At 38.3% G+C, this 21,570-nt stretch overlaps 1 protein-coding gene across 1 annotated transcript in view; it reads left to right on the top strand.

The window, feature by feature from the left end:
* The window catches only part of LOC100892843, a 33,065-nt gene extending 11,495 nt beyond the window's left edge, over window positions 1-21,570 (top strand). Inside the window, exons 2-5 of the mRNA XM_030982265.1 lie at window positions 1,566-1,704; window positions 17,613-17,945; window positions 18,819-18,920; window positions 19,382-21,570. Coding sequence (XP_030838125.1) covers window positions 1,602-1,704; window positions 17,613-17,945; window positions 18,819-18,920; window positions 19,382-19,878 — 1,035 coding nt within the window. The 5' untranslated portion in view covers window positions 1,566-1,601 and the 3' untranslated portion in view covers window positions 19,879-21,570. The remainder of the gene's footprint in view (window positions 1-1,565; window positions 1,705-17,612; window positions 17,946-18,818; window positions 18,921-19,381) is intronic.

Here is a 21,570-nt window from a genome sequence, read left to right as displayed (position 1 = left end):
GACTGGCTCGGTAGCGTGATACAGCATAGCCTCGATTAAGCGTGCTGGATTGCATCTTGCGACGTGACTGGGAAACAGAACACGGCAGATAAACAGAATTTGGAGCATGATTTTTGACGTCTTTTGGAATGGCATATTGCAGATAATTTTTGGATTACTGCATAAACAGAGGTATATTGTTCATTCTAAAATGTGTGGGAGATTATTGAATTAGGAGCAGTATAGTTTCGTTTCAGTATCATGACAAAAGAAATATTATCTTGGTAAAGAGGAAAAAATCCTCTTTACCAAGAAAATAGTTATGATTTTGTTTGTATAATATTTATAAAAAGGAGACGAAGCAGAAGAAGTAGAAGAGACAGGAGAAGAGAGAGAAAGAGAGAGAGAGAGAGAAAGAGAGAGAGAGAGAGAGAGAGAGAAAGAGAGGGGGTAGAGAGAAATAGAGTTAATACTGTTGTGAAGAGAGATGCTTCTTTGATAATTTGCTTTCACTAATTAATTGTATGTTGAGAATCAGAGTGTATTGTGTTTTTACAGACGTGTGCCAATCAGATAAACATCTGAAGAACCCTGTTTTGAATGATACAGGTTAACAATTCATTTTGTAAATCATTTCATACCATTTTTTCCCTCAAATTAAATCATTTTCCAGCCGACCTAGCTGCCAGCATACTTCCATCTACATTAGTGACTCACTGCTATTTACTCAGATGTTGATTTGGGTCAGAGTTTCATTTTGTGGTATTCCCTTGTGGAGCTTACACAGGGGATTAATATCATTAAACATCCTCTTGCAGAAAGTTCATTTATGTCGTCATCGTTGCTCGCTGCAATGCTTCCAACATCAAGCTTACGTCTTGAAACAGTGGTGGTGGTAGTGGTAGAGGTGTCGTATACTGCTTCAGATGATTACACGAGCCGATGCATGCAGTGATGTTCTTTGGGTTGGTTGTACAAATGTGTTATTAACCTGAATTTTAGGCTGAAGTCTAATAACTCCTTGGTTGGTCTTTTCCTTTTTTGTGTGATATTGCAGGAATAGGGGTAAGTTCTAAAGATAAAGCTGCCATTTGTGTGATGCATATGAAAGTATAGTGACAGTGATTTGGCAACCACTAGACCACCTGCCTATCAAGACACCATTTCTTGTTTCCCTTGACTATATGCCGATTGGACTTGTTCGACTTATTCCTATTGAGGTCTGATTGTGTCTTTGGACATTAAGACTTCCACATCTAACTTAGATTTACCAATCTTTTGAGTCAACTTTGATGAGGTTCTCATTTTTAGCTCTTGATATCAATGTATTGGTATAAATCATGGACTTTAAGTTTTATTATGTGTCTCCAAAGTAAGTCTAATCAGCAGTTACTTTCATTTTGTTTTTCAATTGTTGTTGGTATTTTGTAATATTTGTATTCTTTAAATTTACAATTTGATACATTCTTGTTTATTTTCTTTGATCATGACCAAAGTAATTAAAAGTGCAACAGTTTCTCCTCTATTCTTTAATAGTCGACAGCAATTGTTGTAACTCATTATTTATTTTTTATGTCTTCCCCCAGACTGCTGATATATATAGTGTCAGATACTAATGCAACATGGCTGCTAAGACATCAATCATATGGAAGCTGTTGTACTGGGCGGTTGTGACCTGTTCCATCTTCCTACTGCTAGCTTCATTCTTCCAAGGAGTATCAGGAAGTAAGTGATGATGATGAGGAAGAGGAGGAGGAGGAGGAGGAGGTAATGATGATGATGATGGTGACGGCGGTGGTGTTGGTATGTGGTGGCTTTGATGATGATGATAAGGTGAATGATGATGATGGTGATGATGTGATTACAATAGTGATATTGATGATTACTCATAGGGAATGAAAATATACATCGTCTACATGAGAAAGGTACAATGGTAGTACAAATTAGGGGAAGGTACATCTAATTTTAAAGACAGCAGTAGAATAATTATGGGAATTCTTAACAAATGACATATTTCATTTTGAAAAGAAATGGTTCAGATAACACTTGAAAGGAAGCTGTCTTCAGTGCATTTGTAACTTACATCTCTGATAGGTCCATATATTACAAGATTAGAAGAAATTTGATTTGAAGAGCTTGTATCCTTCTAGAGGCTATGATGGGCATAAATGGGTCTCTTATCTCCACGGTGACGGGTCAGTGAAGGTCACAAGCCTATGATTAGCATCAATAAGAGCACCCTGGGGGGTTGTCTTACAGGATTAATTCCCAAGAACAGGTCTTTTTTGCTACCCAATGCTTCGTATTCATAGAGGTCAAATTGATGAGCTTCGCAAGACGTCTTTGCAGTGCAGAAATGGCAGATGATGAATTATTCTATATTCCTCATATACTGTCAGAGCTTGATGCTCTTTAATCGTACAAGCATCAGATTTAGGGGTACACAGGGCTTCTTAAAATGTGCAGATGTCTAACACACCGCTAGTTTATCAAGCAACATATTTCAGTCAAATATTTATTTTTTGCAGATTGAAGATTTATCTGCAAAGGAAATACCATCATAGTTGAGATTTATTGCTTTGACGAAAGGCAAGAAGTTCTCTGAATTTTTGGCAAAAAGATAATGGAAAAGCACTTAAATTTTTCTTTTGTGCTTGTGCAGTGTGAATTTGACTACCTTGATGAATATATGCCTTTAATGGAATAATAATAAGTGAAAAGCTTAATTTAGGTTCATCTGAATGAACGTCAGACGTGTAGTCGAAAGCGGAGCAAATAGCGGGTGGTGTTTTAAGTGTTGAGTGGTCATTATGTGCAGCTGTTCATGTAGGTCCTTGTGCTTTCTCTGGATGAGAAATAGGTTGGAGTGCTTAAGTACATGCCTGTCATGTCTCCCCTCACCCCTCCCCCTTCCACTCATTTTTTTTTCTCTGCAGAAAATACGTACACATTTAGGAGAGCACAACTAGTCGGTGCATCTCTCTTTTCAATCCCTCACGTCCATTCAAGCTCAAAAGCTTTCTGCCTTATATACTGTTCAGAATCAGAAGGACGTTGTCTCTGTGATAAAGTATACCGTATTTGCTGGCGATAAGGCCGCAGCGCCGTAAAGGCCGCACCCCCGATTTCTCTTCCCAAAATTATGCGGCCTTTACGCCGGCAAATACAGTATGCTCTGAACAAACCTTACTTTTGATCATAGTTTATGGGATTGGAAGGGGGTTAAAGCAAAATTTAATCAAGGGAGATTAATTTCAGATTTTAAAAAGAAAAAGATGCTTAAATGCATCATTTAACAATGTTATATGTGAGATGCACAGCCCTACGTGTTATCAGTGTCTGTGATATAGTGTAATATTGAAGCCCTAAAAAAATTGCGCTTCAAAATGATCAAGAAAAAATCAAATAAAAAAATAAAAAAATCAAATAAAAATCTTTAAATGACCGGTTTTACCATACTTGTTTTCACCAATAGACTCTAGTGTTATGAAAACCGTTAGATTTCCAATCATAAATATCTTGATAATCAGACCAGCGATCGGCTTGTAAAATTTACGGGGTTCCTGACTGACCTAAAGGTTTATGATTATCATTGCAGCATGAGCTTAATCAAGGATTTTGTTTCAGAATCTGAGACAAAGTTACCGGGCCCTTTTAAAGGTAATACCCAACTCTATGGAGAAGCTGGCAAGAAGTAAGAGAAAAATATTTTAAAAGATGTACAAAATTATCCTGCTATCTTGTGCAGATATGAACATAGAAATCACCATGCATAACTTCATTTTTTTCATTTCATTAATTGGTTTAAGACCATTAAAAAAATCTAAAAAATCTGAAATAAAAACAATGTTCGAAGGACATATACAAAATGGTTAGGGAACCCGAGAGAAGCTTAAGATTGTAAGTGGGGTTCCCTGTACAATAAACAAGTAAAATTGTATAACACAATCCAGATGATAAGTTAAGACAAACTAAACCATAGTACCCATAAGCGTTCACGGCTTTAATGGAATGAAATACATGAAATTGAATGAATAATCAAGCTTGATCAGGGTCACAAAGGGCAGAGCTTCAGAACAGGCCCTTGCAGTGGTGTAGCATGGGCTCTGACATAGAGGGGGCACCAGCATAAGGGGGAGGGGGGGGGGGCACCGGTCTTATTTGGTAGAGGAAATTTAGATCTACAAGGCTGTTGATTAAGGGGAGGATATGGGAGGGGATGATAGCATTGTTCATGTTCCCTTCCCCCTATCCCTGCTTTCTTTCCTTTTCTGTTCTGTTTTGTTTTATGTTGGGGGCATATGCTCCTCCTGTAGCTATGCCAGCCCCCTAGCCCTTTTTAAGAGTCAGTCTATGTTCTATAGAGTTCAGACCTTCCATTATGTGTCGCAAGTAAGAATGGTTTTGAACTTCAAATTACAAGAACATGGCGTCAATTATCTCCTTTAAGGTGGCAATCCATACACCTTGTTTGAGATGGGGGAGATGGGGAGGGGAAAGTGCTTTGGAGCTAGAGCCCAGAGAGGTAGTCAATTTACAAATTGATGTAGGATTCCCCATGGGAGGGATGAACAAGTGTCTTCAGTGAGTCCCGGAGACTAAACTGTTATTCCTCACTCCCTGCACTTTAGCAGATTAATGGTAAACAATTCATCAAATGGACTTATGCCCTAAACTGTGTGTGGTGTATCTAAGTGGTGCATCAGTGCATGTAATGTCTGTCTTTTGTAAATATAAACCATTTTTGCAGAAGCCTACTCACACATACATGCAGATAAATATGCATTTTTATTATTAAACACAATGAACTTTATACTATACTTATTTATTACTGAATCAAATGCTCTGAATAAGCACAATTCATGAATTAGCATCATGATTGGTTTCAGATCTCCCCTCAAAAATGAAACTATTCTCAGAGAATATCTTTTTTGAAGCTCCTTCAAATATTAAATGGATTGAATATTGATCTATGATTAACCTACTGAGAGCCAAACGTGCATTGACTCTATGTTACACAAGCGATAAAATAGATGGTGATAATTTTTTACCATTTATCAAGAAATTCAAGATTATAATCAGAGAAATCTGATTAAAAGTTTAGCGAAGCATATCGAATCAATACATTGGCACTCGATCAAGTTTTAAGTTAATAAGTTCAATTCATTCTGCCATGTTTTTTGTGGAGGATCAGAATCATAATTTTTATATTGCAAGTTTCAATGTTATATTTCTTTATATACTCTGTGCTCATATTATTTTGTTCAAAATTTTCTAGAGTTATTCTTCAGTTTTTCACAAAATTTTTGACCATCATTTTCATGGAAATTATGCTCTTTTATGGGGATAGTGCTTTAAAAAAATGTCAATTTAAAGTTTAAAGAGTGGCAGCCTACTCAATTTATTCTTCATTTGATGAGGAAGCTTCCATCCGTATATCTCATCAAAAACTACTCATCATAATGAAACACCTGTTTTCACATGGTGTCTAGCTCCCGAGCTGAACCGTATAGTCAATCCCACTCGTACTGATTATATGAGAAATCACGTCTCGCTCTACATATTGATTTATTTACCGAGGAAGATGGCTGCATTGGGATCAGGCTTTTCTCAAAATTGGAAGCTGCGTGGAATCCCGTCCGCATATCCCCATGGCGACGGTTCCGGATCCTCGACGACAGTCGTGTCAGAAGTATGATGGAATGTTGTCTATGGGAATTCTTTGCTCTTTTGGGGGCATGGTTTAGGGGATGTTTAAAATGAAGATAAATACAAATGATAGATACAAATTGAGATGCAATGAGAATTGAGGAGGAGGAGGAGGAGGAGGAGGAGGAGGAGGAGGAGGAGGAGGAGGAGGAGGAGGAGGAGGAGGAGGAGGAGGAGGAGGAGGAGGAGGAGGAGGAGGAGGAGGAGGAGGAGGGAGGAGGAGGAGGAGGAGGAGGAGGAGGAGGAGGAGGAGGAGGAGGAGGAGGAGGAGGAGGAGGAGGAGGAGGAGGAGGAAGAAGAAGAAGAAGAGGAAGAAGAAGAGGAAGAAGAAGAAGAAGAGGAAGAGGAGGAGGAGGAGGAGGAGGAGGAGCCTTTAGTCATATATTGAAGGAGCTGCGCCTAAATTCTTTTCAAGTTTTGTTATATAGTCAGTGGGGACTAATTGAATAAAGCCAGGGTCAGTAGGTAGGTTGTTTTGACCAACAAAATATAAACTAGATGATACAAAAACTTGCTGGATGTTGCATTCATTCAAAAACAAAACTCACATGAGCACTTCTGAGAATGTTGTTGGGACTATTTCCTTCATTTCTTAGCTAATTTGTCAGCTATTGTATGTTTTTTTTTAACCAACTTCTTTCTGCAAATATTATATATGTGTAGTCTTTGACATTGAGCTGAATTTTCTTTTGATTCTGTGAAAATATATTTCATCAACAATAAATGTTATATATTGATTATAGAAATTTGTTATTTTTGAAGTATTATATCTGATATCATAACTTACATCCTGTGAACCACCATCTTGGCTTAATGGTATTGAAACTTGAGCTTTCCCTTCAATCGATCTCCCCTTCCTACAGAGCCGAATAGTCTCTAGAACACATCAATGTTGTGTACACAGTCCCACATGGCTTTATTCGTGTATGCAGCTGCAGCGTATTGATTTTGAGGTAATCAGCACAAGAATGTATAGGATCGATTGAAGCTATATATATATGTGTAATATCCCTTTGTTTTTATACAGGACTACTGGGTTTGAGATTATACATTCGTGCCTGTTTCAATCTTGAATATAATTGTAATCGGACTCCATTACCTATGTTAGATTTTAGAAGGGATCGTGATAGGAGTAGATGTGAAAATGTTTGTAGTATTTCATGAAAAATAAGGTCTAATTTGATAGTCAAAGGATCGACATCAACTCATATATCTAGCAGACAATTTGTTTTCATTTTCTGTTTGAATTGTAATGCCCCTATTTTACTCCCCCTCCATGCATGGCACAAGAAACAATTATCATATTTGCTTTAATTGCTCTGTTGAGGCTAATGATCCTGTTCCAAGTTTAGGGTGATTATGTTTCTCATTTCCGACAGTGATGTAAGCTATAATGATAAAGCCTGACAAAGGCTGACGTTAAAATTGATAAAATTGCTCTTTACCATCTAATGGGTAATAAAATTGACTGCCAATCCAGTCGTACAAGCAATGAATTCGCAAATGAGCTTGTAACGTATAATCTGAAGGCTTTAGCAGTTCGATGACTTCCAAGACCGTTGATGCTGGCTTTACATATATGCAGCAAACACCTATTTTTGTAGTTCATCCAATCCCCAGTCCCATGCATACTAATCCATGTGCAGACGAGAGCAAATCCTTCCCTGCAAACTGACATACAAACACCTTATTGTGTGAAGCCTTGAAAACTCCTGTATCAAAAACTGCGGTCTAGGTGTAAAAGAGGCCTTTCATACATCATGTGATCCATTGACTTAATTGAGCCTATACATCTAGGCGCCATGTTAAAAACATCTTCTTAAAGTGGATGCATAAGGTTGATCTTACAGTCGGTTGGATCAGAGAGGTGAAAGAAAGGATTGGAATCAAGCCGCTTTCCTTTAACCCCATGCTCCAAGCCGCCAAAAAGTTATGCGCTAATCTGCAACTGTTCACCAGGTGGTGAGATAAAAGAGCGCATGAAATTTCAGCATTTAGAATTTTTACATCATGTAATGAGTATAACAAGCCATCACAATCTTGTGTAATTTCATCCTTTTTCCAACTCCAAAAAAACATGCGAAAACATGCATTAGCAAACTTAATGTTGTTGAAGATTTTAAATCATGGATTTAAGTAACAGGACATTAAAACGTGCACAAAGTAGCGCATTATCCTAAAATATTGAGTTTTTGTCAGGATCTAATTTTTCTTTTTCCAACTCTGGCACACAAATTATATGAAGGGCGGAGTACTAAATTTGAAAAGTTGTTTGATGCACTATCCCCAATACAATCCTTATATAAAGTTTATAATTTACACTGAAATTTTGCCAGTAATTTAATATATTGTAATGAACGTGAGACTGGTGCCTGGCATCCAAAGTTCCCTGCAGTGGAAGCACGGCTTTGAGAATGGAACTTCAAAGCCAAGTGGAATGTTACACATCCCATTGTTACGCCTTAGAACTCACAAATGCCGTTTGAATAAAACTACAAGAGTTTCCACTCCTTTCTTTCACCTCCCTGGCTGGATGTTTCACATTTAAAGGGGACAGCTACCTGATGCCAAGCAGCCCTTTAGAATTATACCTTTGAAAGAGAGACATCTTGTGTCTTCATGTGCTCTGTTTACTGGATGTATATATTTAGGACACTTCTATGTTTCACAGTGGATGCTGTAAAGGTTGATCGCATGGTTGATGTTTCACGTGGAAGCTAGAGGGGAAAATGTTACTTGATGCTATGCAGCACTTTAGAATTACCTTTGAAAGAGAGACTTTCTACACATTCATGCATTTTGTTTACTGGGTGGGTGTACATGTAGCTGCCATCTTGGAGGCTTCATGTTTCAAGGTGAATGCATAGGTTAATGGCATGGTTGCATGGTGCTACTTTCACAGGTAGGGCTACAGAGAATGTACATGTAGGTAGTGTTACCGATGCCTTGCAGAGCTCTAGAGATACTTTATAAACAGAGAGATCTCTTACACATCCATGCATTTTGTTTACTGGAAACTGTTCAAAAAGTTTCCAGGTTTCAGGGAAGACACATTTTTTTCAAAATCACATTCTTGGTGATTGTTTCACAGGTACAGTGGATAAGAGAGTGTTAACTAATATTTGGAAGCTTCCTATATCCTACCCCCCCCCCCCCCCATTGAAATGTCTTCCATGATTGTAACAACCTCTATCTGAATTTGAAAAGAGATGCTGTGCATGCATTACAAATGGGATGCATTTTATATCCATTATCCCTTTAAATCAAAGATCTACCGGTATAGTACAGTGCAGGTGCAGTTCTACAAGAATATATTTTTCTTGAGAGGGGATGGTAGGGTGGGCGTTGGGATTCTTGCATTTTTTTTTTTTTTACATTTGCCTTGTCTGAATTCATTTATAATGAATACAAACAGTGTGTGATGAATACAAACTGTGTGTGTTTGGGGAGGGGGGGGGGGGAGGGGTGAGCCCCCAAGCCCCCCTCTAGAGCCACTTATGATGCAGTTTTTCCCCTAGAATTTAACTCCTCTATCCATTTATTTCATCCAAAATCTAAACATTTTGGTATGACTATTGGCTAACGGTTCTTTCCAGTGCCACTGCCATTAATCACTGAACGCATGATGAAATTTTTATTTTGTATTGAATATATGGAGCAAAGTATTTCATATGGGACTCTTTCCATGAAATCCCCTCGATGTTAATCTTGATTTCTGGCCAAGAACTGCACATTGCAAGAAAATTTAGAATGAACTATCAAGTATTCTATCATCCATATAGAACAAAGTGTTGACTTGACAAGTTACGCGTTGAAATCTTGACAATATAAAAGAAATTCTGAAATCCATATTCAAAGAGAAGTACCTACATAATACATTCAAGTTAAAGACCAGTTCTAGTCATGCGATTGCATTGTGAAAGAAACGTTGTGGAATCGATCAGGAAAGGTTGATCATCTAGTATATACATGTAAGTATTGGTGTGTACTGCAAGGTTCTGAAATCATCAAAGTGATAAGAAATTTGGCCCAGTCTTGGTAAAGTTACAAGCACTGTACACAAAAAGATGTATGTGGGACTACACGACATGTGCGGGACACATGCGTGATATCTATCAGGTCTAAATAGATATAATAATTGAACAAATTTATCAATTGGTAGGCGGTCTCCCGGCAAAATTTGTATCATCACGTATTACCGTAGTCAAAACATATTCTTTCATATGATTGGTAATAAGAGCTTCCTTTTGATTTTTTTGAGAGGGGAACGTTTTCAAAACTGGACTTTACCTTTAATACAAATATATGGGACAGTTCAGTGTTTTGTAATTACAACAGAATGGATGTCATCATCTTTTTTAGCTTACACCTAAGGCTCGTTCAGTATTTAGCTGTAAACTGCTACAAAAATACAAAGTGTATTACTTTTCAAAAAATATGCTGCGGTTTTACTGCTTTATATCTAGACAAGACCTTATGGTTATCTGTTTTCTCACTAGTTCCTTTGGAAAACATCATTCATTTACACTTTCTAACATTCTACATAAACATTATTAGGTTGGTTAAGAGATTTTTGTTCTCCTCACCATTACTAGGACTCAACCTTCTCTTAAATGTTGATAATATTGAATTCTATTTGGGCAAGTGGGTTTTGACACATGGGACCCCGGCCCCGCATGAATAATGTACATAATGAACTGCAGCATGCTGCATGCATAGCGCCTACTAACACCTACCGTCAAGATGAGTACTAGCTGGCATTTCAGGGAAACTTAGCCTTCTTCTACTCAGGTTTTTTAAAATGTATGTTGTCATGTATTTCTCTTGCTAATCTGTCTCTTGCCCTTTGTCACAAGGTGGAAATCAAAATCTTTCTCTTTTTGTCTCCTTTCACATATTCAAAAAATCACATGCTTGGTGCTAGTTTCACAGGTACAGCTTCATCTCCTTTTCCCCTCTTGATAAGATGTTTTCTCTGTCCAGTGATCTTTCTCTTTTCCCTCTCCATCTAACCCTCTGCCTTCTCTCTCTCTGTCTCTCTCTTCTTTTCTAACCCTCTCTATATGTTATTCTATTCCTATATATCTCCTTCCCCTTCTCCTCTATCTCTTTCCATTCATTATTTTACCCATTTTACTTCTTTCATGTACCATTCTCTATCCTCCCAGTTTCCTCCAAGCTACTGACTTCATCCGATGTAAATTGTTTAAATTCTGCTCACATCAAGTTCTACTATATATTTTTCTGGTTTCATCTTCAAATGAGAGAGAGAGAGAGAGAGAGAGAGAGAGAGAGAGAGAGAGAGAGAGACACACACACACACACAGACAGAGAGAGAGACAGAGAGGGAAGGGGAGAGAGACAAATGTAGATAGAGAGAGAGAGAGAGACAAAGGTAGATAAAGAGAGAAAGAGAGAGAGAGAGTGAGAGATAAAGAAAGAGAAAGAAGTGAGAAAGAGAGAGAGAGGGGGGGGGGGCTTGCAGAAATAGGTAGAAAAAAGAGAGAAAGAGAGGGCTTACACCTTGCACATGAAGTGGTTAACTGCCTAGAAACAGTGCCAAAACAAAATAAATGACTCTAAACATACATGAAACATACCTGTTTCCATATATATATATATATATATATATATATATATATATATATATATCACAGTCAACAGTAAGTATATCGTTTGAGGCCTTTGTTGCAGATAGCCAATGTTTTTTCACCTCCATCTCCCACTCATTTACACATACAATATTTCGCTATTGCTGTTGCAATTTTTCTTTTCATGGGAGTTACTGTGTCATATCGAAGAGGCTTTTAAGCTTTCTTAGCCCCTTTACTTTATTGAGTCTGTATTTGTTATCACTAATAAGATGAGACTTAGCCTTAATATAAAATACCCTTACTGGTACTCAGATACATAATGGAAGAGCCTAGTTCTTATTATCCAAATGTTTCACTACATCGCCAAGTTGCTTGTGATGTCAATATTGCTTCAAAATTCGAAGCACATTTCGAAAAGTGTGATTCGGAATGTAAATTAGTTGCTCTCAAAGTTGTCCGTCTTGCGTGGTGTAAAGAAATAGGACAGCCAATTTGTCATGGATTTGGGAAGAATGAAAATGACTTAGATTAGGGATGTAAATGATTTCAAAAAATAATATGATAAAATGTTTGATTGATGGTTGGAAATTTATTTTGCCTAACTGCTGAGAAGCTAGATAAAGCATTACTTTGAAAACAAACTGAGCAGGCAACCTGGTGGACTTTTGGTTTCAATTCCTGCCATAGGGACTTACATGTACATATAGTCATTTGGGAAGTATACCTTAGGCCTATAAAAAAAAAGATGTTGTATTGCCCTTTGCGACCGACGAACAAATTTTGAAATCGATGGTCGGCTTTTTAAAAAGTTTTTTTTTTTTTAACCGTTTTTAGAAGAAAAAAATGTATTAGAGCAATCTTGCCTGACATGTTTTAACATGGACAAATATTATTGTTTTAATAACATCTTACAAAAATACCTGTAAGTGATATACGGTAGATGCAAACTTTCTAATGTTTAAAAAAAAAAGTAAAATAGCTCTTTTCAAATCTAAAATGTTTCTTGGAAAAACATTGACAAGGGGATAACTTCTTCTTTAAAAAAATATAAATGTTGTGTTTCTTTCTTGTTACGCTTGGGGCCATGATGGAAAGGATGACAAAAAGTTGAACATGTGAGGATACATTTCCACGTCCTTCGCCCACGAACATCAGCTCAGTGTACAAAAAGACATCCCCATGTCCTATTATCACATTTCAATAACGTACAAGAAAACATGCAGGTACTCAACTAACCTATTAAAATGCAGGCTTGACTAACTCTATAAAGTTCGGACACCCGAAATATGGCATTATTTCATGCTTTCTTTGAATCAAAGTTATCTTTTGAGAGCCAGAATGGCATTAACTCTGTTAGATGATATATGACTTAATTCCGTTTTGACTCTAAATGGACAATATCAGAGGCACAATCTTGTCACATCATTTTATACTAACTTTGGATATATTGTCTGTTGAGAGCGAAAGGGTATTAACTCTTTGTTAAATCGTCCTTGTTTTCACGAAGTGACGGTAGTGAGGAAAATCGTCACGCAAAGTGAATGCAATTTTTTTTTCACTGCCGTCACTTCGTGAAAACAGCGACGAAATTATATCATGAGATACCCTTCTGACTCTCAACAGATTAAATAAAGCACATTTGTTATAGCTTCCTTTGAATATGTTGTTCATTAAGAGCCAGAAGGGCATTACTCCATGTTAAATGATATGACTTAAAGCCCTCTTGGCTCTGAAAACTTTTTGAATACTTTCTTTGAAGAGGAAGTATATATTTTTTCTTAAAGAGAGGCAGAAAGGCATTAACGCTGTGTTGTATGTGAAGACCTAAAGCCCTTCTGGCTCCGACCAATTCTCGCTACCCCAAATAGCGATTCTGCCGAGATCCGGGGAAAATCCTGAAAACGCGCATTGCATTATGGGATAGCTTTTCGACATTACAGCTTCCTGTGCAGGCGCTATATTACTAGGCGCGATAGCGCAAACGTAAAACGCCGTCGCCACACAACGTGTATGCACCGAATATGTCGTCTGCTCGGTCTTGTTTTTTTTTCGCAAATATTTCAACGTTTATTTGAACATTTCATTCGTTGTTTTTTGCGTCTTTTGACATCAGTGACGATGGTTTTCTTTTGTGAGGCTGCACAGTGCTGGGCTCATGATTCCAAGCGTAAGAACCCTGAAAAATGGGGGTGGATGAAGGCCGTGACTTGGGTGAAATGTCCCACCGAAGCTGGAACACGAGCGACATGGCTGCGCTTGATTCGCCGCAAGGACAAAGTGAATTTGACCAAAAAATCGCGGCTTTGTTCGAGACATTTCGATAAGGAGCAGATTGATCCAGATGGTTATGCCAAAGGCTATCCCAAATACTTTTTCTGGAATAATTTTGGTCTCTGCACAGCGAACACAGGCGCTAGCGCCAGCGGGATGGGACTCTATACCGGAAGTTGTAGTGACGACCCGAGAGAGTGAAAATTACCTCGTCTCGCGAATTTCGAGATTTTCGTACCTATTTAGGGTAGCGAGAATTAAAGAGAAACATTCCCATTAGATCAGATTGTATCCAACTTGTGTTTTTTACTATTTTTCTCACTATTTCTCTTTTTTTCCTTCTTTCCTGTATATCATTCATTTCCTCTATATATTGTATTTATTGGTATCACCAACCCACTACTACTCACCCCACACATAGATTCGCATGTAATATTTATATATGTTTTTGTATGTGTTTATTGATTCATATTTTAAAATTTTAATGTATTTTGATATTGTAATTTTAAGCAGGGGGTGATCCCTGATAAACCTCTGTGGTTTTTGATCGCCCCCTCTACAAGTTCATCTTTTGTTGTAATGCTTTTATATTTGATTGTAATTTAAATTGTCTTTTATGAATCTGTGGAAATAAATGAAATTGAAATTGAAATTGAGATCCATGGTGAATAAAAACATTATTTTTTCCAGCACACCTTGCATGTGCATTATCCAAGCTAAACAAGCCAGCGCAGCGGCGACCTCTCAACGTGAATCATTTTCTTCGGGCTATTATTTGAGGAAATTGGAGAAGAATAGAGTCTCAAATTGAGTGCGCCTCACCGGTGAAGGCCCAATGCCTAATGAAAACATGTTATCATTGCTCATATGACTAGTTGGTGCGTGTAAGCCAGATTTATGAACCTAATGAAAGGCTAAGCTTTATTAGTATGTAAGCGATAACTGCTCCATTGCTTTTACTAAGCACAGGCCAAACAGATGCATTGCTTTTAGCCTTTCCTGTTTTGGAAATAATGATTACTATTTTTTGGTCCTCAAACTATGGTGCAAAAACCCCTGATTCTTTACAATTCTTAAATATTTGTATGGAAAGTATGCAAAATAGGTTGTATTCACAATTTTTCTTTGAGAGATTCCTTATTATGTCTGTGAAAGGTTGGTAGGTATGCTGGTAAAATTAATGATAATAATAATATTTGGTTCTTTTTTAGCGCATCACATTATAGCGTCTCTAATATATGCGCTTCAAAAGAGATTTTGAAATTATTACTCCGGCTTTAGCATGGCTACCATTACAGGGCTCTAGCATTTCAAGGAATCGATTCCTGTCAGGTACCCATTTACCTCACCAGGATCGAGTGTGGCAAATTGTAGATTAATGCCTTGCCAAAGGTCATTGGTGCTGCGGCGGGAATTGAACCGCGGACCTTGTGACCCAGTCCGGTGACATATCCACTCGACCACGACACCTCTACAGGGTAGGGAGGCTCCAACACATGCGCTGGGCATTATTTTGTCAATTTTGATTGCGATCATGGTTTAGGTTAAGTTTAGGGTTAGGGTTGGATGTAGAGTTAGGGTTAATTTTACGATGACTTGACAACTTCGAACTTCAAGTGTCCACAATGATACATTTGTTTAGCTGTATGAGACAACAAAAATGTACATGATTTGTTTTTACATCTAGGACATTGCATTTTTTTGGGATGGAGGGGCTGGGAGGGGGGGGGGGATTTCAAATTCTTATCATTTAGAAGAATAGGTTGCATATAAATTATATGTAGATAAATGAAGAAAAGCGGTTTAAGCACCAAGAAGATTTTCTTCTCCATTTCATGGTTGGACCGTGAACCTACGGTTTGGATTAACATTTGTAGAAATCTGGCACTCGATGTCGATAGCTTGTGCCTGCGCATGAGTTTTTAATGTAAATGAAACCGTAAGGTGTCTTTCTAAAAGGAATATAGGCAATTCCTTGAGGTATAGTGTATAAAGAATTCCCTTGCTTATATAATGTAATTCTGCTGTGCGCACACGAAGGTTAGATTTGGGGTAGCCTGTCTCGAGTAGATTTCATCCTCCCAGAAATAGGGATAAAACCAAAGTCGTCTGAAAGCATTGGAAAACAGCAGACTCGTGATTAAAGATAAAGTTGAGTTCTGGTAAAAAAAGAAAATGAAGTCTCACAGAATCAAACGAAACTGAATGTTCAAGAATACAAATATATGTCATTTGCCAAACAATTTTGGTAGAAAATGTATACTGGCTGAGTAACGAGCATAGAAAGATAAGGAAATCAAGGTTAGTAGCACCAACACCATTTGGGTAGTCCCATATCTTTCTGTGTACAGTGCTTGTTACTTTACCAAGACTGGGTCAAATTTATTATGATTTTGATTTTTGATGACTCCAGAACCTTACATGATACATGCTACATTTACAATGCAATCCCATGACCAGAACTCAACTTTATCTTTAAAGACCGTCCCATACTAAAATGTATGGATAGACAAGATGAAGATGTGTTCATTATATTGGATGGGTGGGTGAAGAGAAGAAGCAGTACAGAGTACTGGAAATAGAGACTAAAGAGAAAGAGAAAGATGAACGAAGGAAAGATAAACTATTGGATACTGTTTTAACTGTATATACCATGAGCAGTGCACCTACAGAGTTTGGTTGATATGTATTACATTTTGGAGCAACGTACGTACGCCAAGAGTGCTTGGCTGAAGGAGACCGCGCTATAGAAGATCTTGTTATTATAATTATTATTATTATTAAAAAAGATGAAGGGAGGAAAGAGGGATGGGGTAAGTGGATAAGAGTTTCTGAGGATTAAGAAGAAATACAGCAAAAAAAATAACCACTGAAAGACATCATGCTTAAGAAAGCTAGAGAAGTAGATGATAGAAACAGAGAGAGAGAGAGAGAGAGAGAGAGAGAGAGAGAGAAAGAAAGAGAGAGAGAGAGAGAGAGAGAGAGAGAGAAAGAGAGAGATAGGGGAAGAGAGAGAGAAGGGGGAGAGTGGAGAGAATAAAGCATAGATTAACAGAGAATGATTCAAATGATTCAGAAAAGTTGCAGACAACAATTTTGAAGAGCACAGCTTTTCAAAATTCGAGATACATGTGAATGGTTGGATGGTGAGTTAAGTGTGGTTACTTAGATGTAAATGTTGTTTTGTAGAAAAGCCACAAGTGATGTGGTTTTGTGGTCTGATGCACATGCAGCTATAGGCCAGGGAATTGCTAGTAGGATGATGGAAACAGTTTAAAGACCTCAAAGAGTCTCTGACTCACTTTAAAGATAATGTAGAGTTTAGTAACTATTATATTTACTTCAATCTGTCCTTAAGCTATGGGACAGCTAGCACCTTGTATCCTCTGAAAATTCATTATATCAACACAATTCTTCCTCCTTCTCCTCTTTCTCCTTCTTCTTCTTCTTCTTCTTCTTCTTCTTCTTCTTCTTTAAAAAAAAATCTCCTTCTTCTTCTTTTTATTCCTGTCAAAGATTAATTCCAACATATAGCCTTCCAAAATTGTCAATTTTGAGAGATATTATTGCTAAATTGGACAAGGGATTCCTTGGGAGAGTTTGGACTATGTTTAAGCCACATGCACATGGCCCATTTAGAAGTTCAGGGTATTAAGTTTTCAACAAGATTTTGCTGTTATGATTCCAATTGGCTGCTGGGAAATTTACCGCAATATGTGATTATTAAACAAACATGACCACAATTGGTAATTAGGCATTAATCCTCACTACCAGGTCCCTTGGAGAGGACCTAAAGCCGTCGGCCGTCTGGTTGCTTACTTACAAGCATTTATGCTTTCTTAGCAGTCAGGTAAAATAACCACCACCATTCATTGTACAAATATAACCGCTATACGCAATTCACAATGATTTATGATCAGTACCAGCACACTTTCTCAAAATGAAGCTTCATTGCTGTTGGGGAAAGACATAGATTCCCATTGCTTTTCCAATGGTTTGATTTATTATTGTACCACATTAAAAAGAGACTTTTTTCTTCTTACCTCATCCCCATTGCAGGTACCACCGACTATCCTAACACCGACCTGACGACTGGACCAAACTCAGGACCAGTCACTGTTGCCTCCAATGCCTCCATCTCCACTTCAGGACCAAAAGATAGACCAGACCCAACTACAACAACAACAAGCAGTAGAGATGTTCCTGAAACAGCAACTGCTTCGACACCTAAGGGGTCCGGTATCACCGGGGAAGTGAATGCAGCTGGTATGAATGCGACCATGACAACAGCTGCTCCGATATCGAAGGGCACGTCACCAGCCGTCATCGCAGCCGTGATCATCATCCTTCTCCTGGCGGTTGTCACCATCGTACTTGTTGTCTGGTTCTGCAGTAAGTTGTTTATGGTTTCCAAATGTTACCTAGTTTTAGGGACTTTCAGGAATACAAAGTGGACTCATGTACCATTTAAAGGGATCGTTTAACAATGATGAATCTGAGATGCACGGCCCTTCGTGTTATCAGTGTCTGTGATATGGTGTAATATTGAAGCTCTGAAAAAATTGCGCTTCAAAGTGATCAAGAAGTGCCTCAAAAAAGTAAAATCCTTTGAGTGACCAGTTTTACCTTACTCGTTTTCCTCAATAGACTGTAGTGTTATGAAAACTGTTTGGCAAACACAAAATTTGACTTTGATTTCCAACCATAAATATCTTGATAATCAGACAGGCGATCGACTTGTAAAAGTCATGGGGTTCCTGACTGACCTAAAGGTTTATAACTATCATTGCAGCATAAGCTAAATCAAGGATTTTTTCAAAAGGATCTAAGACAAAGTTACCGGATCCCTTTAAGTGTTAGCCTGGTTCACACGTTACATAGTTATAACCGTGTAAACAAAAAATAGCATAAAAATAAAACGGCATTGTGTGTTTACGAATGAATGGTAATTGGGAATAAAAAAGAAAGAGCTGCACACAAAAATCGGCCCTAACTTTAATAGCATATGCTCACTTCGAAGTGTGTTATATAATGCAGAAATATAAAGCTCTCTATGCTTGTGTTATTCTCTTTTGGCAATCTTTCCTTCAGGTGATTGTACGAATCAAATCTGAACGAGGCTCAACATGTCAAGGCAAAAGACTTCTCAGCTGCTATGGTCGGCATGCCAAATCACACACTATATGTTTTTCTGTTGTTCTTTAGGCTCATCAGTTATCTTACGTTTTGAATCTTCTTTTTCTTTTTTTCTTTTGACATTTGTAGAATGCAGGAATCAGCCATGTTGTAAAGGTCACCGAGTGAGAGCGAGACATGGATCAAACCATGAAAGCTTCACATCTGATGGAGGCATTAACGGATTCGGAAGTAAGTACCTTGTCACCTCAAAGGCTATACTGCACCATGAAATGATGGCCTTTATTGTGCCAATTTTAGTTAACATAGTACAGAAATACATACATTTTGCGTCATATTGACAATCTTAGAATCGCATTCACGTATGTTTACACAATTCTTCACATTCCTATCGTTTTCAACCCAAACAAGTAGGTGTAGTGTTTGGTGATGGGGGGGGGGGGGGGGGTTAAGAAATTGGTTAGTGTAGCTAGGCTATTGACCTTGAAGCAACTGTTGTTAGAGTATTATTATACAATCGATGATAGACGTGGGAGTGTTTGAACATTGTTTCATCATCATCAATAGTGATCTGTCAGTTTATGACAGGTTCAGTGACCCAATCAAAATTCTATATCGAGTGTCTCTCCAAGTTCCTCGGTCTTGAGCCATCCGTTTCATACCCTGACATTGTTTGCATTTCTTTTCTGCAGTGAGTCCTGTGCAGGCTGAGATGCAGCCATTCATCATGCGACATCGCTGCGACATCTTCATCCATCACCATGGCACCGACCTGACCCTGGCTGAGATGATGCGCTCCAAGCTCCTTGATCAAGAATCCCACCTTCACGTCACGCTCTGGAGCGAGATCGCAGGTACCGGCCGTGACAGTCGCCCAAGCACCAAACGCCTCGCTCTCAGTCTCGTCCACAGCACCACTATTGTCCTCTTGGTCTCCTGGAAATACCTTCAGCATGAATCGCAAAGGTTCCGTCTCGCCCTCAGTCGCATCCCCCGCAAGGTGGATTCCGTCAGAGGAAAGGTAGTTATCGTTCGGCGAATCGAGGAGGACAAAGTCCCACAGGATCTCATGATGGACATAGCACACTCGCTGGAGTACAACGTCGACACGGATAGTAAATTTTTCTGGCCACGGTTTGATCGGGCGGTGATCCCTCAAAGAGACGACATGCTTTACTGGAGGTCATGATGACCTCTTGATTAACCTTTGACCTCTCTTTTAAAGACAACTACTCTTGCATCATCTGTCTGGACAGAATGGAATGACCTCTGCTGTATATATTGTCCATATTTTCATCATTTTCAACCTTTGTGTTGAGTATGTCTCAACAGGCCCCTGAAGTGGGACAGTTTTATTATTGTGCGGTGGTTGTATATTTATGTTTTAAATGTACAAGCTTAGTTTCTATCATCATGGATGCGTTGGAGGGAGTTGATAGAAGAGCTACCCAAGTGGGTGAGTCAGGGATAAAGCCGAGCACGAGATGTAAAGCAGCTGATGTAATGATAGAGTAAGATCAGGGGGTGTTTCACAAAACTTGTCATCAGTGACAAATGACAGTCTTTGTTATAAGCTACTGAAATACTTTTTTCTGATTGGCCATCGGCAGAATTGTCACTGATTTTCACTATTTGTCATTGAAAAAAGACTTTGTGAAACGGGTCCCTGAAGTTGTTTACTCTAATATGTGCTGTAGGGAAAACAGGACTGTCAGAGATCGAGGCACCCAGTTGATGAACGATTGATCTGTTTACCATCCCGCCCGACTGCCTGTCAACAGGAAGAGCTGAAGATGGCAAAGATCCATGAGATCTTATAAATATCAGTGCAAGATTTGAATTATCATCTGTATCAATCAGTCTTATGGGAAGGAAGTTTGACACATACATATGAGGGTTATATGTTCTGTAGGGGAAAGAAGAACTAACTGGCACAGCCCCGTACCGCCAGAGTGCCAGTGAATGGGTGACAGACGAACCGTCTACTATCCCATCCAGTGGCACACCAACATGAACATCTCAAATTGACAAAGGTTCACAAAAGTGATGTGTATTCACACAGTTTGGGAAAAGTGTGTAGCAAAGAGCTTTGAATTAGCATAAGTTACGAGATTGAAAAGAAAAGAGACAGACAAAAAGTGAGCCATCAAAATTGTATTACAATTGTATTATGGTTCTGAGGGGACCAAAAGAGTGTTCACTTCAAATTTGATTGAAATGGATAATGTTGATACAATGTTTAGCTCCTGTTTTGTGTGAGATATTCACACTTCATGTCGCAAAAGGAATGATGATGATGATTTTTTTGTTCTTATCGTTTCTTGTGAGACTTTCACTACATCAGGAAGCAGTTGACCCAAAGATGCTAAATGTTATAACTCTAATGAATGTCCTTCTTCTCGTATATGTTTATTAACAAAGTGAGTAAGCGTCTTTCTGGTTTTAATCATGGTGTATATTGTGATCAGTTTGAAGAAGAAACAAGGTTAAAGTCTTTTTCATGCACTTGTGCATAGGTCAAAGAAATGGTACATCAAATGCAGATTGCAGCTTATTTACCGATATGTTTTCGTGCTTAAAACTGTAGGTTTTTTTAATCTATACTTTTAAAATGGATTTATGACACTTCAACTATAGAAATTCTCGAAAAAAAATGTACATTGTTGATTTGAAGGGGAAGTGTTGGCTATCCTCTGCCCTACCTTATATTATTACAATCGATACTTGAAGAATTCAGTTTCAGTTAACATATTAAATGCTTTGCCAACTAAGATGTAGGAAATGTGAGCATAAATAGAAGGAAACCATGGCAAAATGAGTCATGAGTTCATGGTAATCTAACAAGGCATCTGGGTTTAGGGGAAAGGTTTGGCATACTTCC

This window comes from Strongylocentrotus purpuratus, unplaced genomic scaffold, assembly GCF_000002235.5.
Source record: "Strongylocentrotus purpuratus isolate Spur 01 unplaced genomic scaffold, Spur_5.0 spur5_scaffold_12, whole genome shotgun sequence".
NCBI lineage: Eukaryota > Metazoa > Echinodermata > Echinoidea > Camarodonta > Strongylocentrotidae > Strongylocentrotus > Strongylocentrotus purpuratus.
The sequence above is the reverse complement of the archived record's forward strand: the minus strand, read 5'-3'. Positions and strand labels throughout refer to the sequence as shown.